The sequence below is a fragment of the Entelurus aequoreus genome, linkage group LG02, assembly GCF_033978785.1.
Source record: "Entelurus aequoreus isolate RoL-2023_Sb linkage group LG02, RoL_Eaeq_v1.1, whole genome shotgun sequence".
NCBI classification, from domain to species: domain Eukaryota; kingdom Metazoa; phylum Chordata; class Actinopteri; order Syngnathiformes; family Syngnathidae; genus Entelurus; species Entelurus aequoreus.
Window position 1 is genome coordinate 29663331 of NC_084732.1, and position 23774 is coordinate 29687104.

Consider the following 23774-nt stretch of genomic DNA (forward strand, 5'->3'; position numbering starts at 1 on the left):
AAACCCAGATTCCGAACTAACAAAGGTCTTTACTCATTCTCTTTCTATGCCACATCAATGTGGAATGCGCTCCCAACAGGTATAAAAGAAAGGGCATCTCTATCCTCCTTCAAAACCGCAATAAAAGTTCACCTCCAGGCAGCTACAACCCTAAACTAACACCCTTCCCGGATTGCTAATAATCAATTGCTAATAATCAGATATAAACAATCAAATGCAGATACTTTTTCTTATGCCTTCTGATCTCTCTCTCTCTCTCTCTCTCTCTCTCTGTCTCTCTCTCTCTCTCTCTCTCTCTCTCTCTATGTCCACTACTTGCTGTCCATATCCTACCCCCCCACCCCCCTCCACACCCCTGATTGTAAATAATGTAAATAATTCAATGTGATTATCTTGTGTGGTGACTGTATTATGATGATAGTATATATGATAGTATATATCTGTATCATGAATCAATTTAAGTGGACTCCGACTTAAACAAGTTGAAAAACTTATTCGGGTGTTACCATTTAGTGGTCAATTGTACGGAATATGTACTTCACTGTGCAACCTACTAATAAAAGTCTCAATCAATCAATCAATCAATCAATCAATCAATCAATCAATCAATCAATCAATCAATCAATCAATCAGCACAGTGCACTGCCTCAAAGTCAGGAGACAGGGTTCGAATCCCTTAGATAACTTGATTTGGCATATTGTTCCCGTGCTTACGTTGGTTTTCTGGGTCCCCAAAATCATGCATGTGAGACTAAATGGACACTCTATATCAGGGGTCACCAACCTTTTTGAAACCAAGAGCTACTTCTTGGGTACTGATTAATGCGAAGGGCTACCAGTTTGATACACACTTAAATAAATTGCCAGAAATAGCCAATTTGCTCAATTTGCCTTTAACTCTATGTTATTATTAATAATTAATGATATTTACACTTAATTGAACGGTTTAAAAGAGGAGAAAACACGAAAAAAATGACTATTACATTTTTAAACATAGTTTATCTTCAATTTCGACTGTTTAAAATTCAAAGTTCAACCGAAAAAAAGAAGAGAAAAACTAGCTAATTCGAATCTTTTTGATAAAATTAAAAAAACAATTTATGGAACATCATTAGTAATTTTTCCTGATTAAGATTCATTTAAGAATTTTGATGACATGTTTTAAATAGGTTAAAATCCAATCTACATTTTGTTAGAATATATAACAAATTGGACGATGAGGTGGCGACTTGTCCAGGGTGTACCCGGCCGATTGTAGCTGAGATAGGCTCCAGCGCCCCCGCGACCCCAAAGGGAATAAGCGGTAGAAAATGGATGGATGGATGGATGGACTAAGCTATATTTCTAACAAAGACAAATCATTATTTCTTCTAGATTTTCCAGAACAAAAATTTTAAAACAAATTCAAAAGACTTTGAAATAAGATTTAAATTTGATTCTACAGATTTTCTAGATTTGCCAGAATAATTTTTTTGAATTTTAATCATAATAAGTTTGAAGAAATATTTCACAAATATTCTTTGTCGAAAAAACAGAAGCTAAAATAAAGAATTAAATTAAAATGTATTTATTATTCTTTACAATAATAAAAAAAAAATTACTTAAACATTGATTTAAATTGTCAGGAAAGAAGAGGAAGGAATTTAAAAGGTAAAAAGGTATATGTGTTTAAAAATCCTAAAATCATTTTTAAGGTTGTATTTTTTCTCTAAAATTGTCTTTCTGAAAGTTATAAGAAGCAAAGTAAAAAAATGAATGAATTTATTTATTTAACCTACTCAGTGGCCTAGTGGTTAGAGTGTCCGCCCTGAGATCGGTAGGTTGTGAGTTCAAACTCCGGCCGAGTCATACCAAAGACTATAAAAATGGAACCCATTACCTCCCTGCTTGGCACTCAGCATCAAGGGTTGGGATTGGGGGTTAAATCACCAAAAATGATTCCCGGGCGCGGCACCGCTGCTGCCCACTGCTCCCCTCACCTCCCAGGGGGTGATCAAGGGGATGGGTCAAATGCAGAGGACAAATTTCCCCACACCTAGAGTGTGTGTGACAATCATTGGTACTTTAACTTAACTTAAGTGAAGACCAAGTCTTTAAAATATTTTCTTGGGTTTTCAAATTCTATTTGAGTTTTGTCTCTCTTAGAATTAAAAATGTCGAGCAAAGCGAGACCAGCTTGCTAGTAAATAAATACAATTTAAAAAATAGAGGCAGCTCACTGGTAAGTGCTGCTATTTGAGCTATTTTTAGAACAGGCCAGCGGGCTACTCATCTGGTCCTTACGGGCTACCTGGTGCCCGCGGGCACCGCGTTGGTGACCCCTGCTCTATATTGTCTAAAGGTATGAATGGGAATGGTTGTTTGTCTATTTGTGCCCAGTCCAGGGTGTACCCCACCTGTCGCTCAAAGTCAGCGGGGATAAGCTTCAGCTTATGTAGGACCCTAATGAAAATGAGCGATATAGAAAATGTATGTTTTTTATGTTAGCGTTAAACGGTCACTGTATAGGTGCACAAAAATGCTGACAATGATATAATTTATTTTTGATGTGATGATAAAATCTTGTTCACAATATAGCCAAAGTGGAGCGTAGTGGCCAGGACACAGAGCACCTGGACTTTAAAGTGATCGTGGAGCCAAAAGATGGGCAGCCTTACACGGTCATCCTGGTGGCTTCATCCCGACAAGAGAAGTCTGCGTGGACAAGTGATATCAGCCAGGTAAATACCAATAAATGTCACTGCCAGGCTGTAAAGTGCTGACTTTACAAGGCGGGAAGAGGGGATGTTAAACTGCTGGCTGCAAAACACTTGTATACTGTGTGAAGAGCGACAGCATGGTCTTCAGTTTGATTTGTGCGAAAGCGCAAACCACTCTCTTCTGCTCTCTTTTGTCTATCTGACTTCTAGTGCATTGACAACATCCGATGCAATGGTCTGATGATGAATGCATTCGAGGAAAACAGTAAAGTCACTGTGCCGCAGATGATTAAGTGAGTGTCAACAGTCACTTAATCATACCATACAATATACAGTACATGCACAACAAAGAGGATAAAGCATGGCAGGAATACCCACAACATGCGTGTATAGGGTAATTTTTCATCATCTATGTGACCCCCTAGCCTCATGTAGTTCTTTTGGATAAATGCATTGCACTCTGCAGATCCGACACCAGCTTATACTGCGACGATGTCGACATCCGCTTCAGCAAGATGATGAACTCCTGCAAGGTGCTCCAGATCCGCTACGCTAGCGTGGAGCGCCTGCTTGAGCGGCTGACTGACTTGCGCTTCCTCTCCATTGACTTCCTGAACACCTTCCTCCACTCTTACCGGGTTTTCACGAGTGCGACGGTCGTGCTGGACAAACTAATCACCATCTACAAGAAGCCAATCAGCGCCATCCCTGCACGGTGAGTATTGTCTAAAAAATGGACCTTGGATATTACTTAGAGTAGTCAGTGTATTGCTTGGAAAAAAATGTTGATTTCTGTCAACACACGTTATAGTCTCTATATCTGTCACAGTGTCAAAATTATGTCAGTATTTAGAGTTAGCTCCACTGTTATCAAGCACTGCATATTTCTTTTGGGCATGGAACGTAGTTCTTCAACTTTCCCAAATGATGTCACTGGCAGATGTTAGACACATTGCGCTCCTCCATCTTCCTTCCACTCGTGGATGTCCCACAGGTGCTCCAATGGGTTCAGGTCTGAAGACATACTTTACTTGGTACTTATATTATCTTCAGCTTCTTTAGCAAGGAAGATGATCATCTTGGAAGAGTATTAGGACTCGTTATCATGTTTGAAAACTGTGATGCGTCACAGTGTACCAAGGGAGGAGATCCTGCTCTGCCTTACAGTGTCGAAGTACATATTGAACTTCAATGAACCGCAGCTCTCCATTGCCAGTGTCCTGTCAAATTTGGCTGCTTCCTTGAAAAAAGCAACCAATAGCGTAACACGATAGTGGGGTCGATTGAATTACGCTACAATGTAATGTTTGCTGTCAAATTTTGTTTTCCACGCGTGCTGTATGGTACTTGGGAACGACTCGTCGAAGTTCGGTGGTGCCAACGCAACCAATGAATGTTGGTGAAGCTCACTCCCTGACTGCTTCCTGTTTTTTCTTTTTTTTGGTCCTATCCAGCCACTCAGGCAAATCATATTGTTGATGTAGATGCCCATATCTGTTGTACATATTTACTTTACAAAAGAGAAGTGTGGGATAATTATTTGTTGCCTATTTGTATTTGACTTTATTAAATTGATGTATATTAATGTTTAAAAAAAAGGAAGACACAGGGGGAAATTGCAGGAGCAAGAAGAGGATAAGACAAAGAGACAACAACAGCAAAAACAGCACAACATCAGCAAATACGATATGTACAAATATGATACAAAAGTGATAGCAGAGGTAAATATTGATAACACAAAAATGACAATGAACATTACTGCACTACAAATGGAGCAATACAAATAACAATAGAAATAGCAATGTTGATAATGAATGACAATAATAATTACCTCTATTATCAACAATACAGTTGTTTCAAATGCAGCAATACAAATATGTAATGATAACTTAAATTACCAGCAAATAAAGCAGATAATTGGAGGGGAAAAAAGAGAAGCGAACTTGTATTAACCTTGTAGGTTGTTATAGTAACAATAGGTTAAGCTTTGTCAGTGTTACCAGTTACCCAGTTTCCCCAAGGGGAACAACGTTAATATATGTTTGATAAAACGTGAATATATGCATGAGTGTATGTATGCATTTGTGCTTGTATATGTACTATACTGTGTGTATATGTATGTTTGTACAGTGAATGTGGAAGCGTATGTACCCATGTATGTAGGTAAGTACCAATGTGTGCGTGTATGTACAGCATGTATGAATGAATGTATATATGTATGAATAATTGTGTGTATGTGAGTATGTACTGTATGTCATTAGTTTTTTCATTTACTTTATTAGTCCCTGAGGGGAAATTCAGATTTTCAGCACAATCCCATTCAAGAGCAGACATACATTACAGGGAGACAGAACAGCCAACTTCCGGCGCCCCTTAGAAAGGTGTGAAAAGGTCAATGCTGTGGGGGTGGGAGACTGTGGACTCCAGACTGAGGCCAAGAAAAAAAACTCAATAGCCGTAAGCACACATAAACATGTTACATAGAATCCACAAAACCTGCAACAGAGGGGAGGTAGTGGGGGTATGTGTATTTCTATGTACAATATATTTGTCTCCCATTGTGTGCGGTAGCCAAAGTACGGCCCCAGCCACCCAGAGAGCCCAACCCAAAGCAGCAGGCGCGCCACGAGCAGCCTAGAGACTTCCGGCAGCCGGACGGAAAGACCGCCCCACCCCACCAGCAACAGAGCCCCCGCGAGCTTAACCCCCACCCCCAGGAGAGCCCGGCGGGGCCCGCCCCAGGCCACCCCTCCCAACTCGGCCGCCGTAGGACCGCCCAGCACGGGGCCACTGGAACCACCCACCCAACCTGCAGGGATCCCAACGATAGAGATGGAACGTCCAGCAACTGCCCTGGTGGATCCTCCCCCCCAGGAAAGAGGAAGAACAAGAAAAAAAAAGATATCACAGACATGCTGCTGACACGCAAGGTCACTACCCCAGCAGCTGGCCACCTTGCAATACCGCAGAATACCATGCAGCGCACCAAACTGGTAGGGGGACTAAACCTAGCAGGCCCCAAACAAGAGGGGCATCCGAAAGAGGTGGACGGCAGGACCCAGGGACCCCAGACACGCAGCCCTTGTGAGCAAAACACAATTATTATCTTTGCCAGGAGATTATGTATCCATTGGGTTTTATTTGTCAATCAGTTACTTTGTTAGTTAGTTGTTTAGTTAGTTAGTTAGCTATATAGCTCAAATACAGTAGTTATGGGCATATTTTGATGTAACTTTAAAAAAATGTCAGAAATAGAATAAGAACAAGTGGTTTAAACTTAATCATTTCTACTACATTACTTTTTGTTTACGTTACAAGGCTAAACTTCTCTCTGTGTATGTATGCTTGCGGGGCCGCCTCCAACCACAGAGACAAAGACAGGGGATGACTACGGGTTCATTCAGTTTATTTTATCCCGCTATAGAACAAACTTGCCTAAGTGCTGAGATTGATGCAAAGAATGAACCCTTTTGCAGTACGTTTGGAAGCGAGAAACAAAGAAAACAAATACGCACGGACATGGACATTTTATTTATCCTTTGATTAATTACCTCCGAAAAGGGGTTATGTGCTTAATGGGGTTTGTTTGTTTGTAAATAGCAACATAGCTCAAAGAGACATGGGCAGATCTTGATAATACTTTCAGGAAATGTCAGAAAGAGGATACAGAATAAGTGATTAAATTTTTGGGGTGATCTGGATAACCGTCTAGATTTTTTTTTTTTTTTAAAGGATTCTTTACCATTGGTAGATAGGACCTGGCATAGGTTTGCGCTCTCCAAGTGCTTTTCTATTCCATCTATATTATACTAACTTGCAGGGGCGCTGAAAAGGGGGGGGTAAAGGAGACGGATTCTAGGGGCCCATGATCAAATCGTTAGGTGCCCAGTGATTCACGCCCCTAATAGTAAATATACAGTATACTGACTACCGGTACTCCAAAGCAGTGTTTTTTTTAACCATAGGTAGAAGCAATAACTGGGCCGCGAGCGCCCTCTAAAGGGCCGCTAAAAAATATCTGTTTCCCAGCTATGGTCTGTATGGGCTGTGTCACGCCAAATGTCTTCCCTCTACAAAAACCTTTCCTCCCCCATTTACTTCCGGGGCTGCGTCCAATAAAATCACAAAGTTGCCGGGGGTCCTTAACCTGCACGCGACTGTCCTGTTTCGCGCCTGTACAAAAAAAAAACAATAATCGATTTCTTCAGATTCCAGCAGCTGTCAAAGACGAAGTATCCTTCCAGCGACGGGCAGTCAAAGCCGAAGTGCTATCGATCGCTGTCAATGACGTAAGAGGAAACATGACCACGGAAGTAAATGGGGGAGGGAAGGTTTTTGTAGAGGGAAGAAATTTGGCGTGACAGCTGTCGAGGTATTCAGTTGTAATGCACTTTTCCACCACTTGTGGCAGTAATGACATTATCAAACAAAAAGAATAAGGTGTTGCTAAAAGTCATAGTTAAGAGCAAAATGTTTGACTAAAGTGGTGAAGCTGTATTTTAATTTGCACTTTAATTTTATTGACATTTTGATTCAGAAACATATCATGACTATATTATTAGTATTTATTATTACTTTAGTTAGAATGTATTTATTTTAGCAAAACATAGTTTGTAAATTTGAATAAATAAGTGTAATACATTTAAATACATTTGCACATTTATTTTTCATCAGTTTTTAGATTATACATGATGATGTTTATTTAGGAAACATATATTATTATTTATTATTAATATAGTTGGAATGTATTAATTTTAGCAAGGCGTAATTGTATGTAAATTGATTTTTCATCAGTTTTTATGAATCCCTTCATTTGCAGTATATTTGATTCGTATTTATTTTGTAATCAGCCTGCCCTAAGCCTTGATAGTAACCTTTGTGATTAACGCATGCTTTCATATCATTTGACAAGGTTGTAAACTGTAAGTAGGTTGGATATAATTGTTGAATATGATTAAAACAAGAGTAAGATTACTAATTCAGTGTTAATGTTTGAGCCCCTATGTAGTGGAAAAGTTAAGCCCTGAGGTCAAAAATGTTTAGGAGCCCTGATCTAAAGTACAGTACAGTATATCCAACTTAAAATGTTATAGTGTTGCTATACATTGCAAAAATATACTGTACCGTATTGGAACAAAAATGCTTGCTGAAAGTGAGGGGTGGATTATATGGACTTCTTTGATTATTTATTTCGGATTACTCCACATATTTATGCACTACAATAGACTGTGGAGGCAGGGGAGTCTCAAGCATAAAATAAATATTTGTGTATTGAACTGTGTGACTGTATGAATATGTTTTCTGTAAGATTCCAATTTTTTTTGTTAACATTTTGTTTAAGAAAAATCGCTGAATTTGCACATTTCCGACTTGGGCTGTGACGAGTCAAACTTACCCTCTGTTTGCGCAATCTTTCATAAACCAAGTTAGACGGCGCTAGCCATGAACGTCTTTGCACGTCAATGCAAGAGACCAATCTCACTAGTGAGGTTGATTTACAACTTAATGCTCTAACTGAGTCAACATGTGGAAAAGTGTATGCTCCTTTATTAATGTGCTAATTGCAAGGTGCTATATGATTAGATTCTGAATGGGGGCTGAGCACCCCTAAAGGTAGATCTCTTGGTTTCACCTACTGTATACCCCTATACATTTTTATCATTTAGTTTTGTGCTGTATCCCTTGGTAATTTCATAACAACTTCTAAAAAACTATTCTTGAACTCACACCCTTTACCCGGATCTGCATCTAAAATGTTTTTGGTTCGACCTTGATCCATAACCGTAAAGTTTGAGAACTTTACATATTTGAAAATGACCCCGCCCCTCCAAAATGTTGACAATGTATCTGCCCTATCACATTGGATTCACTGTCCATTCTTTGTACGTCCAAGTGAGGACGTCACACGCCTCTGAAGCCAACCGCCTTTTCTTTTACACTCTTTTATTTCTCTTTCAACAAGTCTGACCATCCCTCTCTTCGCTGCGCTGTCGCCATGACAACCATTTACTTTGCTGCAGGACCCCACCCTCTCCTCATCGTCTCCCTCCCTTGTACCCCCTTCCCTACCCTTCCCTACCTCCTCTCATCTGCAGCAGCTCCGCGGTATTAAATGTTGATGGTGGTGTTTTGTACTCCATCACCCCCGCTCCTCCCTTCTTTGTCACCCATTTCTCCTGCTTTCTTTCTCGTTATTATATCTCCCATCCATCCCCTCATCCCATCCTTTTTTTTAACACATGACATGAGCACCTAACAGCACAGTGGAGTGGCGGTAGCGCCGTCCCACTCTCCCACACACACACATCCAGCAGCCTTCACTGTGGAGAAATCCATATCACTATGTCACTGACTCCAGCCTATCTCTGTCCTCTTCTTCTTTCCTTCACTGCACCTCTCTCGCTCGCTCCCTCTCTCCCTATACCTTCCCTCTCTAACCGTGTCTCAGTGTGCCTCCCCCGGGCTGGTTGCTGTTGGCAGCACCCGTGCCTTCCAACGCTGTCACTTGACAGGCTATTTATAGGCCTTCAGAGGGGGTGGCTCTCAGTGCAAGGAGGATGCTGTCTTAAACAATGTCGCTTCAATAAAAAGAGGCTGGAGCTCCCAGGCTGCGCTGTTGTCCGATGCCGGTCCCTCCAATTACACACACATCGTCATCGTACAATCCTGTGTATCCTTTTTTAATACGAACTAATTACCTTTTAAAAATGGGTATTTTTTTACACAAAAATTACTTTTTCCACAAAACTTTTTGCATCAGTAGAATTAAGGAGTCATAATGTTTTGAGTGGATACACTTATTTTTAAAACATTTTGCCTACTTTCTAATATACAGATCTCAAACTCAATTTACCTGCGGGCCACTGGAGGTAGAGTCAGGGTGAATAACATATTACTTAATTTGTTAACTACCTCTACCAGCAGCTATCATGATCCTGAGCTATTTAGGGATGGGTACCTTTCACATTTGAACCATTGCGGTACCAATTCCTGGTACCTGGGGCAGCGTGGCTCAGATGGTTCAGGGTTCCTGGTACGAATCCAGCTTCCGCCATCCTAGTCACTGCCGTTGTGTCCTTGGTTAAGACACTTCACCCACCTTTACAGCAAACACAAGACATTGATACAACGTTGACTATACATACACGTTCTTTAAAACCGACTTCAATACTGTATTTGTAAATTGAGACAACGTTGATGTCTAACGTTGGATCCACGTTGACCAAAATTTAGTGGTCAAATCAACGTCACAAACTCACATTGATTAAACATCGTTAAAAAGCATGTTGTTACAACGTTAAGTTTGAGTTGCCCAATGTCAGGACCTTATTCAACGAGTTGTCAATGTTGTTTCAATGTATTGTGCCTGCTGGGTTGCCTCCAGTGCAGCCCACACTGGCGTATGAATGTGAATGATGGCGGTCGGAGAGGCCATAGGCGCTAATTGGTAGCCACATTTCCGTCAGTCTATCCCAGGGAAGCTGTGGCTACAAATGTAGTTTACCACCATCAATGTGTAAATGTAGAGTGAATGAATGATGGGGCTCTCAGTGTAATGTAATGCGCTTTGAATCACTTTTGTGTTTGCACCGTTATTTCGGTTTGTGTCTAGTAGGATTCAAGATTGCCATTTTATATTTACCGTATTTTCCGGTCTATAGAGCACAACGTTATTTAAGTCGCACCCACCAAATTTTAGAAGAAATAATATTTTGACGTATATTAACCGCACCATATCATAGATACAGTATATACACCTGTAAAAAAGATTTTGTAAATGTTTATTCACATACTCTAATTGTTTTCAAAGGTTGCAGTAAAACTGCTGATCAAACAAAACAGAAGTCATTGTCTAAACCCACTCGCTGCGAAACCTAGCGCTCCAATCAGCTAATTAGACTCATTAACTCCACGGTGATGTTTTGGTGAATTTACGAAACTGAAACAATACAAAAAGAATGCCAGTGTAAGTTAATAATACTAACACAGACACTTGTAAACATGTTAGCATATTTGCTAATGCTAACGACGCTGTCTTAATTACATTTCAATAGCATGTACAAATATGCATGAAAAAACTCCTACAGGCATCACACATGGGACGGTTTAGCAAGTATGAATTGTTTTAGTTATACTGTAAAACTTACAAACGTTACTTGGAGTGGTGAATGAGGAATCCTTTCGAGCAGACATGCTATGGATGGTTTTACTTCCGGTTAAAGGCACCAAACAAAAAGTAGTTTTCAACTCGCAGCACCTGCAGTGAGTGAACTAGTCCAAAAGATGGCGCCGTAGCACAAACAATATCCCACCTTGTCAGTGTCTCTGTCGGTGGAATATGAAAGCTAACTACTACACTATGGCCAGTAACGAAGAACAATCCATAAAATAGCCACACATTTTTATAAGTTGCAGGGTTTAAAACCTCCCACCCAGGGTGTGCGAGCCGCAATTACACTTAACTATGGAGTTAAAGAGGGGCCCTAAAGATGGGCCTGCGATCCTCAAGTTTGAGACCCTTGCTCCAATGTCAAATACACACACCACTGATTACAAATATAAATAATCTTCTCCACGATCAAATTGTCAGCCATTCTAAACAACTTTAAGTAAGTGTTTAAAAAATTAGGGCTGTCACCTTTAATGTTTTAACGCATGTGATTAATTAAAGAAAATATTGCGTTACCATAAATGAATAAAGATTAAAGGCCTACTAAAACCCACTACTACCGACCACGCAGTCTGATAGTTTATATATCAATGATGAAATCTTAACATTGCAACACATGCCAATACGGCCGGGTTAACTTATAAAGTGCAATTTTAAATTTCCCGGGAAACTTCCGGTTGAAAACGTCTATGTATGATGACGTTTGCGCATGACGTCGATGGTTGAAGCGGAAGTATTGGGACACTTTGTATCACAATACAAACAGCTCTGTTTTCATCGCAAAATTCCACAGTATTCTGGACATCTGTGTTGGTGAATCTTTTGCAATTTGTTTAATGAACAATGGAGACTGCAAAGAAGAAAGCTGTAGGTGGGATCGGTGTATTAGCGGCTGGCTGCAGCAACACAACCAGGAGGACTTTGAGTTGGATAGCACACGCGCTATCCGACGCTAGCCGCCGACCGCATCGATGATCGGGTGAAGTCCTTCGTCGCGCCGTCGACCGCTGGAACGCAGGTGAGCACGGGTGTTGATGAGCAGATGAGGGCTGGCGTAGGTGGAGCGCTAATGTTTTTATCATAGCTCTGACGAGGTCCTGTAGCTAAGTTAGCTTCAATGGCGTCGTTAGCAAAAGCATTGCTAGGCTTCGACAGGCGGCACAGCATTAACCGTGTGGTTACATGTCCAGTGTTTGGTTCGGTGTCTCCTGATTGTAGTATTGTTGATCTTCTGTCTATCTTTCCTGTCAGGGGCTTATTTCTTTTGTTTCTATCTGCATTTAAGCACGATGCTATCACGTTAGCTCCGTAGCTAAAGTGCTTCACCGATGTATTGTCGTGGAGATAAAAGTCACTGTGAATGTCTATTTCGCGTTCTCGACTCTCATTTTCAAGAGGATATAGTGTCCGAGGTGGTTTAAAATATAAATCCGTGATCCACAATAGAAAAAGGAGAAAGTGTGGAATCCATTGAGCCCTTTTACCTAAGTTCAATCAGAGCGAAAAAAGATATATCCTGCACTGCACTCTAGTCCTTCACTCTCACGTTCCTCATCCACGAATCTTTCATCCTCGCTCAAATTAATGGGGTAATCGTCGCTTTCTCGGTCCGAATCGCTCTCGCTGCTGGTGTAAACAATGGGGAAATGTGAGGAGCCTTTCAACCTGTGACGTCACGCTACTTCCGGTACAGGCAAGGCTTTTTTTATCAGTGACCAAAAGTTGCGAACTTTATCGTCGATGTTCTCTACTAAATCCTTTCAGCAAAAATATGGCAATATCGCAAAATTATCAAGTATGATACATAGAATGGATCTGCTATCCCCATTTGAATACAACAATTTCATTTCAGTAGGCCTTTAATCTCAGTGTTTTGTTTTGACGGCCGGATGGCAGCGCGCTTTCAACAGGCAAAGATCACGTCACACGCCAGTGGGATGATAGTTACAGCAATGTGCTCTGCGTCCTTTGGAACAAACCCCAACTGAACTTTAGCTAAAACTGTGGTAATTGGTTAGTATTGCAGCGACAAACTTTCTTATCATTGGCGCATTTAAAGTAACATCCTAAAGCGAAACATGAACGTGAGGATGGCGTCGCTAGCACGAATGCTACATGGACAGCAAACAATGCTGGCTGAGTTTACCTGCGTTTACCGCAGATCATTTAAACAATGCCTTTTCGAAATGGACAGCCACAGCACGTAGAACACTTAAAATCTGTGAAGACGAAGTACTGCGAGATGTCATTCATGTCACCAACTATAACGTCGTACAAACTAGAGGTAGTTTGCACCAAAAGATCAGCGCTGTACCCAAGAAGGTAAAAAAGCTTGTTTGTGTAACCAAGGTTTTGTAATTATATGAAGTCCAGAATCGAGAGGCATGTTCTTCTACATTGGCAACTGTCACGTCTCTCGTCAATACACCGGCTTCTCATCAAGGCAACTTCTCACACACACACACACTTCCGGCTTCACAGTAATAGCGCGACACGTCACATCCGGTCCAACTGTGCCAACAAAATTAAAAATGGCTTACATTTGCTTAAACAACTAACTAAGAAAGAGTAAATGCAGATGTAAATGGTGTACTGTGTAAACTTGTTTATGGGTTTCTATATTACATTATCGATCTATGTGTGTTGGCCCTGCGATGAGGTGGCGACTTGTCCAGGGTGTACACCGCCTTCCGCCCGATTGCAGCTGAGATAGGCTCCAGCGACCCCCCGCGACCCCAAAAGGGACAAGCGGTAGAAAATGGATGGATGGATGCTGTACATCTGTTCCTAGTTTGCTATATTATTGCAGAGACTTTCAAATTGTGCATCTAATTCTTACTATACTTACTGTCACCAAGTTTTGAGTAAATAAATGACTTGCTGTTCAGTAAAACATTTAAAAAATGTTCCTGACTACCAAATCACATTTTTATGCTAATGTTGGGGTATTTTCTTAAGCACATTTTATTTATGGAAGCAAATAATAACCTGTGATTAATCTGACCTTTTTAAATACCGTAATCACTTTACAGCCCTGGTTTAAACCTTCTTAACTTTCTCACAAGTGTAAAAGTAAGTTACCCACTGCTAAAGTACTTTGTAAAAGTAGTACAACTCTCAGTCTTTATTTCACTGACAAATGTGTAAAACACTTCCCTTCCCCTTCCTTTTTAAACTTCTTTAAGTGTCAGGCAAGTGTAATAAGAAGTCAACCATTTTAGCTCAAGTTTGATAACAAACATACTGTAAATATACAAGCATACATACGTACAGTCACGCATATAATCACGTTTCATCAAAAATATATTAACGTTGTTCCCCTAAGGGAAACTGGGTCAAACACAGCACACCGACAAAGCTTAACCTATTGTTACTATGACAATCTACAAGGTTAATACAGTTAGTTTCTCTTTCTTCCCCTCCATTTATCTGCTCTCTTTTGTAATTCATGTTATCATTATATATATGTTTCGTTGCATTTTAAACAATTGTATTTTTGATAATAGAGGTAATCATTGTTATTATTCATTATCAATAGTGCTATTTCTATTGGTATTTGTATTGCTCCATTTGTTGTGTAATAATTTTTATTGCAATTTCTGTGTTATTAATATTTACTTCACTAACTGCTTCTTTGCTATCACGTTTTGTATCATATTTGTACCTGTCCTATTTGCTGATGCTGTTCTGTTGTTGTGATTGTTATTGTTGTGTTTGTTGTTGTTGTTGTTGTCTTTCTGTCTTATCCCCTTCTCGTCCCCGCAACTTCCCCCTCTGTCTTCCTAATATACATCAATTTAATAAAGTCAAATACAAACAAGGCAACAAGAGAAGTATCCCGCACTTCTCTTTTGTAAAGTAAATCTGCACAGCAAATATGGGCATCTACATCAACTATATGATTTGCCTAAATAGCTGAACAGGACGGAAAAAAAACAAAAGTTTGATAACAAGTGGTGACACAGGGTGTGCAACTCTCACTGTATACAAAACCAATCACAAGTGTGGACAAACTTTCTCATTAAAAAGCATGAAAACGTGTGTCCAAATATTTGACTGGTACTCTATATGGAAGCAGATCTATACTATTTGGTCAACACAGTTTTTAAATGGAGCAGGTTTAGATACACGTTTCTCATTATTACATCAAAGAAAACCACCAAAACCTTACATGCACTTTAGTGATGAAGGTGAGGGTAACAAACCCAAGGAACCTGCAACAGAACTGATGTGTGTGACTCTAAGAGGCTCGAAACCACACCACTGAAAACACCTGTTGATCAATGTTATGTTTAAAATGAGCAATGCATATTAAAATGAGGTCTCTCTTTTCTGCAGTGCTTTAGAGCTGTTCTTCGCCAGCAGCCAGAACAACAAACTCCTCTACGGCGAGCCGCCCACGTCGCCACGTGCCAGTCGCAAGTTCTCCTCCCCTCCTCCGCTCTCCATCACCAAGACGTCGTCGCCCAATCGCCGCCGCAAGCTCTCACTCAACATTCCGATCATTACTGGGGGCAAAGCTCTGGACCTGGCTGCACTCAGTTGTTCCCCAAATGGCTATGCAAGCATGCACACCGCCATGTCCCCCTTCAGTAAGGCCACCCTGGACATCAACAAGCTGTATGTGTCCAGCACCATGGCCAGCAAGATCCCAGATGACGGGGAAGCCAAAGCAGAGACTAAGGCTGATGAAACTGTCGCCAACAAGCAAGGTCAGAATGACGTTCACGTGTGCTCCTCTTCAGATGAATGTTTGTCTGCTCACCTGTTGCTAGGCAGAGTTTGTAGAGCTCTATTATAAAGGCCAATTACAACATTAGCATATGATGTGTCCACGCCCTCTAGTCTGTTTAAATGGACCAGGAAGGTAAAGTGAATAATTAATTAATTAAAAAACAGTCCAAATGTATTTACACGAAGATTGTTTACACAGTTCAGCCACTGCTCTGTATCATTATAAAAGCATAATCAAAACTTTTCAAATTATGCATGGCAAAGTTTTGAGTTACGGTTTTATTTTATTTTAGCTAAAAAATAAAACAAAAAAGTGAGACAAAAGACTCAAAAAGTTGTGTTAAAAGAAATTAATTAAAAATTACTATTTTGAATATTTTTGTCATTTTGACAAAAAAAGTCCATGCCAAAAATATTATTTATTACTTTTTTCAATGTGTGCGTGAGCAATACACTCAATATGTTTTATATGTATGCCATACAATGTACCATGATCCTTTGAGTTCCTTCAAAACTATCAAAGATATGAAAAAAATGTAAATTTTAAAGCAAATTAAATTGGCATATATTTTTAAACAACATCTTTAAAGCCGGCGTACCTAAGTTATATTCTTTAAATTTAAAAAAAAATCATATTAGCATCACACAGTATATCGTAACAGTAATCATTTCTGAAAAAATTGTAAGTCTGCGTGCTCTCTGTGCCTTATAATTAAGTATTTTAGTAAATAAATTTGTCTTGAACTATACAAAGTATTTCAAATTTGTCTTCCTGGTAGTCAGCCCCTCTAGATCCAATCACAGGATTTAGAGAAAGGAGGGGTGAGCAGAGCCCATGGAGGAGCCTCCTTATTGGCTGACACTTGCGCTTTCTGTTACAGCATATACTGCTAAAAAAAACAAAAAGAGGAAATCAGAAGAAAAAAAGAAAGACGCTGTACGTTTAAAAAAAAACCCAAAGAAGAGCCAAAACTCAAATAAATATTAGTCTGGCGTATTCAAGATGGAGGGCATTGCGGGTCAGTCTTGGACTAACTTTGGACGCACAAGTTGCTGTTTTCCTTCTAGACGGGTAATCTAATGTTCCATTTTCCTTTATTTTGTGTGTATCTTTTTGGGTGGCAATGTGTGTTACCAATAGTCACGCGACTGTTGTTCCGTGTATTGTAAGCGTATTGTTTTTTTTCATTTAGATTTTTGCTAAATCTTTGTGTAATATGTGGCGATATTACAGCTTAGCAACATATGTGAGCATTTCATAATTAGAGTAAAAAAAACACATACCTGTGACGACTGCATTTATTTTCTGCAACAAAATACGAACTAGGGCAGGCCTGGGCAATTATTTTGACTTGGGGGGCCAAATTTAGAGAAACAAATGTGTCTGGGGGCAGGTATATCTATTTTTAGGAACACCAATACAAAACCTCACAATAATGTCTGATTGAATGCTAAAAATGTTATGATAGACTGCCTTAAAAAATAGAATGGAATTTACATTTTTTTAACTGAAGGAGACACCCAGAATGTACATGAAAATAAAGAATGTGTGATTTACAATATTAACTATGAACGATAAAACACTGAATATTGACAACATATGAACGTCACACCCCCTCTCGATCGACATATTTTACAATCAAGCGAAACGCAACAAAAATGCAACAAACAGCAAAATATGAACGCGAAGGGTAAAAAAAACCTCCACCTACAATCGGATATATCTGATAGATTACTAAGCTTTAGAACTTTGTTGTAAAAATCTCCTTCTGCGTTTGTCCCTGACACCCACATTTCAGGCTGGCCGCTCTGGAAACACTCTGTGGAAACGCTCCCCACCCACACTGCTTGGTGCCTCATCTATACTGCTGTGACGTAGATTACCATAGTAACTAGTATATCATGCAAAAGCACAGATTCCAACCATTGAAATACTTTGTATAGTTCAAGACTTACGGTAATTTGAAAACATCACTGCACATCATAATGGCAGCTACAGTTTCGATCTTAAAGATGTAAAAAAATTATTAGGGAATGTCCGGCGGGCCATATTGAAAAGCTTAGCAGGCTGCATGCGGCCCCCGGGCCTTAATTTACCCAGGTCTGAACTAGGGTATCCTTTGATGCAACTTCAGACTGTCAGCAACCTATGCATGTTCACAGCTGTCGTGCGCGATTTTGTGCACTTCAAGAGAGGAGGAGACAGTGAAGTGTACATAGTGGCGGGCAGGATTTAACAGTTTGAATTCTGGTGACACAAGATTCAAGTACCCCAGCTTTAACAAAACTTTGAGCACTTTCTTGTGTCCTTTCCAGCTTAAAGATACTCATTCATCTAAGAAAGAAACACTTTAATTCAAATTTTGGCCAACATTTGATGTTATATAATATTCCTGTGTCCTCTTTTCTTATTCCAGATCTGTCAGTGAGAGAAGAATGTGACGAAGAGCCAAGTCAGAGTGACGAGGCTGAAGTAGAGATGTCTCCTCCCAAGTCGCCATCGACACCCAAGAACGTCAAGTCGAAAAACAATGGTAGGTGTTTAAAGGTTCAGCTCATTTCAGGGGCTAGCATCAAAAAAATGTAAAGTGATTATTTTGAGGTAGGATGATGGCCAAGTTGTTAGCAAGTTGACCTCACATTCAAGAGATTAAGGGTTCAGAGGTCAGTTTGGGTATCTCTGTGTAAAGTTTGCCTTTTTCTTCCCAAGCTCGCATGTTTTTCTTCCTGTGTACTCTGTCTCATGACCCTATCACTTTTGCATTTTAAAATAGGATAAAATTCCTGTGGGAACAGGATTTTTGTCACTCCAAATGTAACCTTCTGTCGTCTCCATCCACCTCTCGATTTCATTAAATCATTTGACATGCTTCACACTGCCTGTCACAGCCTCCGCATCACCATTGTTACTTGCAGTGGTAGTGCTTTTATTTTGAAGCCTGATTTTTTACAGGCTGCAGGATGTGTGATACACAGATGTTTACAGTGCGTTGCTGAGGCAGAGCGGACTTGGAGCTGAACATCAGTTTTCGGCAGAACCGGATAATTTGTTTTTTTTTTCAAGAAATGAATGGGAAAACGGCAGGAATTAAGAGCTAAATACGCAAGTTTCCTGCTGAAAACAGGAGGCTTAAAGGCCTACTGAAATGAAAATGTTTTATTTAAACGGGGATAGCAGATCCATTCTATGTGTCATACTTGATCATTTCGCGATATTGCCATATTTTTGCTGAAAGTATTTAGTAGAGAACAACGACGATAAAGATCGCAACTTTTGGTATCTGATAAAAAAAAGCCTTGCCCCTACCGGAAGTAGCGTGACGTAGTCAGTTGACAGGCTCCTCACATTTTCCTATTGTTTTCAATGCAGCTAGAGCAATTCGGACCGAGAAAGCGACGATTACCCCATTAATTTGAGCGAGGATGAAAGATTCGTGGATGAGGAACGTTAGAGTGAAGGACTAGAATGCAGTGCAAGACATATCTTTTTTCGCTCTGACCGTAACTTAGGTACAAGCAGGCTCATTGGATTCCACACTCTCTCCTTTTTCTATTGTGGATCACGGATTTGTATTTTAAACCACCTCGGATACTATATCCTCTTGAAAATGAGAGTCGAGAACGCGAAATGGACATTCACAGTGACCTTTATCTCCACGACAATACATCGACGAAACACGGAGCTAACGTGATAGCATCGTGCTTAACTGCATATAGAAACAAAATAAATAAATCCCTGACTGAAAGGATAGACAGAAGATCAACAATACTATTAAACCGTGGACATGTAAATACACGGTTAATGCTTTCCAGCCTGGCGAAGGTTAACAATGCTGTTGCTAACGACGCCATTGAAGCTAACTTAGCAACCGGACCTCACAGAGCTATGCTAAAAACATTAGCTATCCACCTACGCCAGCCAGCCCACATGTGCTCATCAACACCCGTGCTCACCTGCGACGAAGGACTTCACCCGATCACATATGCGGTCGGCGAGACGGAGGAAGTTAAGGTGAGTTCGCCGGCTAACGCGTCTGCTATCCATCTCTGTCCTCCTGGCTGTGTTGCTGTAGTCCGCCGCTAATACACCGATCCCACCTACAACTTTCTTCTTTGCAGTCTCCATTGTTCATTAAACAAATTGCAAAAGATTCACCAACACAGACGTCCAGAATACTGTGGAATTTTGAAATGAAAACAGAGCTTTTTTGTATTGTATTCAATGGGGTACCAATACTTCTATTAACCGTTTACGTCACGCGCATACGTCATCATATCTAGTGTGGCGGGAAATTTAAAATTGTACTTTATAAGTTAACCCGGCCGTATTGGCATGTGTTGCAATGTTAAGATTTCATCATTGATATATAAACTATCAGACTGCGTGGTCGGTAGTAGTGGGTTTCAGTAGGCCTTTAACAGGTTGCTCCAGCCTTGGGCGTAGCACCAAATTCTGGGCCTCCAAACCCGAGGCGTAACCCTATCCCACCCTAAACCCAACGTCGCTGCCCCATACACACACACACACCTGGTACAGTATGTGTATCCTGACTCTCGCCAGATCCTTGTAGTTCGCTGAGCTCCACACAAGGATCTGGGACTTCTCAATAGGAGATGTATTTCAGAAGGCGGGGTCTTGTAAAAAAATCACTGTATGTGATTGGATAAACCACGTGTCCGTTATCTTGAATGACGTGCTACTTCAACCACTCACATCGAAATCAACCTGTGACGCTGATAAGAGCGACGCTGGGAAATCCAAAACAGAACAGCCGACACATTGGATAACAACAGAGCGAAAAGTTGGAGAACTTTTACTGAAACAACGCAGCAATGTCAGTAGACGATCAATGTCGTTTGTGCAAAGAAAATATGTCAGCACACAACTCTGTGCCGCCATTGTGTGTGAATCAAACATTCGCTTCGGCGCTACATCACATCTCTGAAATCCCGCCCGGGGATCCTGATTGGTTCATTATTTTTTGCTATCTTGAAGGAGTTTGCATTGCCTTCGAGCCCAGATCATTGTGTGGAGCTCAGCAAACTACAAGGATCTGGCGAGAGTCAGGTTACAGTATGTGTACATGCACTAAAAAAAATAATTACATGAATTTGATTTAAACCAGCTTTTTAAAATACATGTCAAAACCTACTTAGATGTTATACTTTAAAAACTTTTCTGTTTCTAACTTTAATTGGGAGTCCTTGAATGCACCACACTTATGTGAAAGGTGTACATAACTTTATCCTATGCTGCCACAGGTAAATTTATTGTATTTTTACCTGGGCTGTGAATCTTATATCTTATATACAGTATATAATGGCACCTGATTCACCAAGACACGGGATACAGTTTGCAGAAAGCCGAAAAGAGGCATTTATTGAACAAGTCTTTTTAGGAAGGGCAGGGTGTGGAAGCATCGAATTTAAAGTTTCAATTAACAAACATAAATCTCTGTCATCCAGGGTTCTCAATCTTTCCCAATTCTCACTTCCTTTAATGTCCTAGGGATTTGCCTATAAAATAAGAGAAACATAATCTCAGTAAACATTTCACCAGTAATTTCATTAAAGGCCTACTGAAACCCACTACTACCGACCACGCAGTCTGATAGTTTATATATCAATGATGAAATCTTAACATTATAACACATGCCAATACGGCCGGGTTAACTTATAAAGTGACATTTTAAATTTGCCGCTAAACTTCCGGTTCGAAACGCCTCTGAGGATGACGTATGCGTGTGACGTAGCCCGGCGAACACGGGTATGCCTTCCACATTGAAGCCGATACGAAAAAGCTCTGTTTTCATTTCATAATTCCACAGTATTCTGGACATCTGTGTTCGTGAATCTGTTTCAATCATGTTCATTGCATTATGGAGAAGGAAGCCAAGCAAGCAAAGAAGAAAGTTGTCGGTGCGAAATGGACGTATTTTTCGAACGTAGTCAGCCACAACAGTACACAGCCGGCGCGTCTTTGTTTACATTCCCGAAAGATGCAGTCAAGATAGAAGAACTCGGATAACAGAGACTCTAACCAGGAGGACTTTTGATTTGGATACACAGACGCCTGTAGAGAACTGGGACAACACAGACTCTTACCAGGATTACTTTGATTTGGATGACAAAGACGCAGACGTGCTACTGTGAGTATGCAGCTTTGGCTTTTTTTTGCGTATGTACGTAACTTTTTAAAAATATATAAGCTTTATGAACCTTGGGTTAGGTGAACGGTCGTTTGGGCTGAGTGATTGTGTGTGTTGATCATGTGTTTGAATTGTATTGGCGTGTTCTATGGAGCTAGGAGCTAGCAGAGGAGCTAGGAGCTAGCATAACACGTACCGTACCGTACGTGCGCGTCACGTACGTAACTTTTTAAAAATATATAAGCTTTATGAACCTTGGGTTAGGTGAACGGTCTTTTGGGCTGAGTGATTGTGTGTGTTGATCAGGTGTTTGAATTGTATTGGCGTGTTCTATGGAGCTAGGAGCTAGCAGAGGAGCTAGGAGCTAGCATAAAAAACATGCAGGTGTTATTATGCAGGATTAATTTGTGGCATATTAAATATAAGCCTGGTTGTGTTGTGGCTAATAGAGTATATATATGTCTTGTGTTTATTTACTGTTGTAGTCATTCCCAGCTGAATATCAGGTACCGTGAGTATGCAGCCTTGGCTGCTAAACATTCGATAATTTGACCGTATGTGCGCGTCACGTACGTAACTTTTTAAAAATATATAAGCTTTATGAACCTTGGGTTAGGTAAACGGTCTTTTGGGCTGAGTGATTGTGTGTGTTGATCGGGTGTTTGAATTGTATTGGCGTGTTCTATGGAGCTAGGAGCTAGCAGAGGAGCTAGGAGCTAGCATAACAAACACGCAGGTGTTTTTATGCAGGATTAATTTGTGGCATATTAAATATAAGCCTGGTTGTGTTGTGGCTAATAGAGTATATATATGTCTTGTGTTTATTTACTGTTGTAGTCATTCCCAGCTGAATATCAGGTCACCCCCGGCTCTCACAGCATCTTCCCTATCTGAATAGCTTCAACTCCCCACTAGTCCTTCACTTGCACTTTACTCATCCACAAATCTTTCATCCTCGCTCAAATTAATGGGGAAATTGTCGCTTTCTCGGCCCGAATCTCTCTCACTTCATGCGGCCATCATTGTAAACAATAGGGAACTTTGCGTATATGTTCAACTGACTACGTCACGCTACTTCCGGTAGGTGCAAGCCTTTTTTTTTATCAGATACCAAAAGTTGCAATCTTTATCGTCGTTGTTCTATACTAAATCCTTTCAGCAAAAATATGGCAATATCGCGAAATGATCAAGTATGACACATAGAATAGATCTGCTATCCCCGTTTAAATAAAAAAAATTCATTTCAGTAGGCCTTTAATGGGGAAATAGTGGATGTCTCAGCTCACCGCCTGATGCACCTGCCTTGACACAGAAGAGAGCCAGATCTGAATGAGGCAGAGTGAAGAAAATTTGTAGCTGGGCCCCACCCGGCCACACAGCTGGTGGCACTTCAGGCTGATAGAGCAGGTACAGCAATATGTACCGCCCCTCAATGATGCGGCCTAGCCTGGGGCGCTGTCCTTCGTGTTCCACTCTACCTCCGTGGCCTGGCTCCTCCCCTGTGAGGTGCCTACCTGAAAAGCGGTGCTTGAGCAAAACTCCACAATATATACAGTGTATATATATATAGTTTGGTGGCTGGAGGATTAGGTCTCTGCTTTTTGCGGATGATGTGGTCCAGCTGGCTTCATCTGACCAGGATCTTCAGCTCTCACTGGATCGGTTTGCAGCTGAGTGTGAAGCGACTGGGATGAAAATCAGCACTTCTAAGTCCGAGTACATGTGTGTGCCATCTCTGGGTTGTGGAAGAGATCATGCCCCAGGTGGAGGAGTTCAAGTACCTCGGGGGTCTTGTTCACAAGTGAAGGAAGAGTGGATCGTGAGATCGACATGCGGATCGGTGCAGCGTCTGCAATGATCCGCACCCTGCATCGGTTTGTCGGGGTGAAGAAGGAGCTAAGCCGAAAGACAAAGCTCTCAGTTTACTAGGCAAACTACGTCCCGATCCTCACCTATGGTCATGAGCTTTGGGTTATGACCGATAGGACAAGATCACGGGTACAAGCAGCCGAAATGAGTTTC

General features: G+C 40.7%; 1 protein-coding gene across 2 annotated transcripts in view; it reads left to right on the forward strand.

Annotated features, from left to right (window-relative positions):
* The window catches only part of LOC133632373 (ras-specific guanine nucleotide-releasing factor 1-like), a 67828-nt gene that overhangs the window by 25972 nt on the left and 18082 nt on the right, over positions 1-23774 (forward strand). For both annotated transcript variants that reach the window (XM_062024766.1, XM_062024775.1), the window contains 5 exons: positions 2578-2720; positions 2910-2992; positions 3166-3414; positions 15208-15581; positions 18021-18137. In XM_062024766.1, the coding sequence (XP_061880750.1) occupies positions 2578-2720; positions 2910-2992; positions 3166-3414; positions 15208-15581; positions 18021-18137 (966 nt within the window). The remainder of the gene's footprint in view (positions 1-2577; positions 2721-2909; positions 2993-3165; positions 3415-15207; positions 15582-18020; positions 18138-23774) is intronic.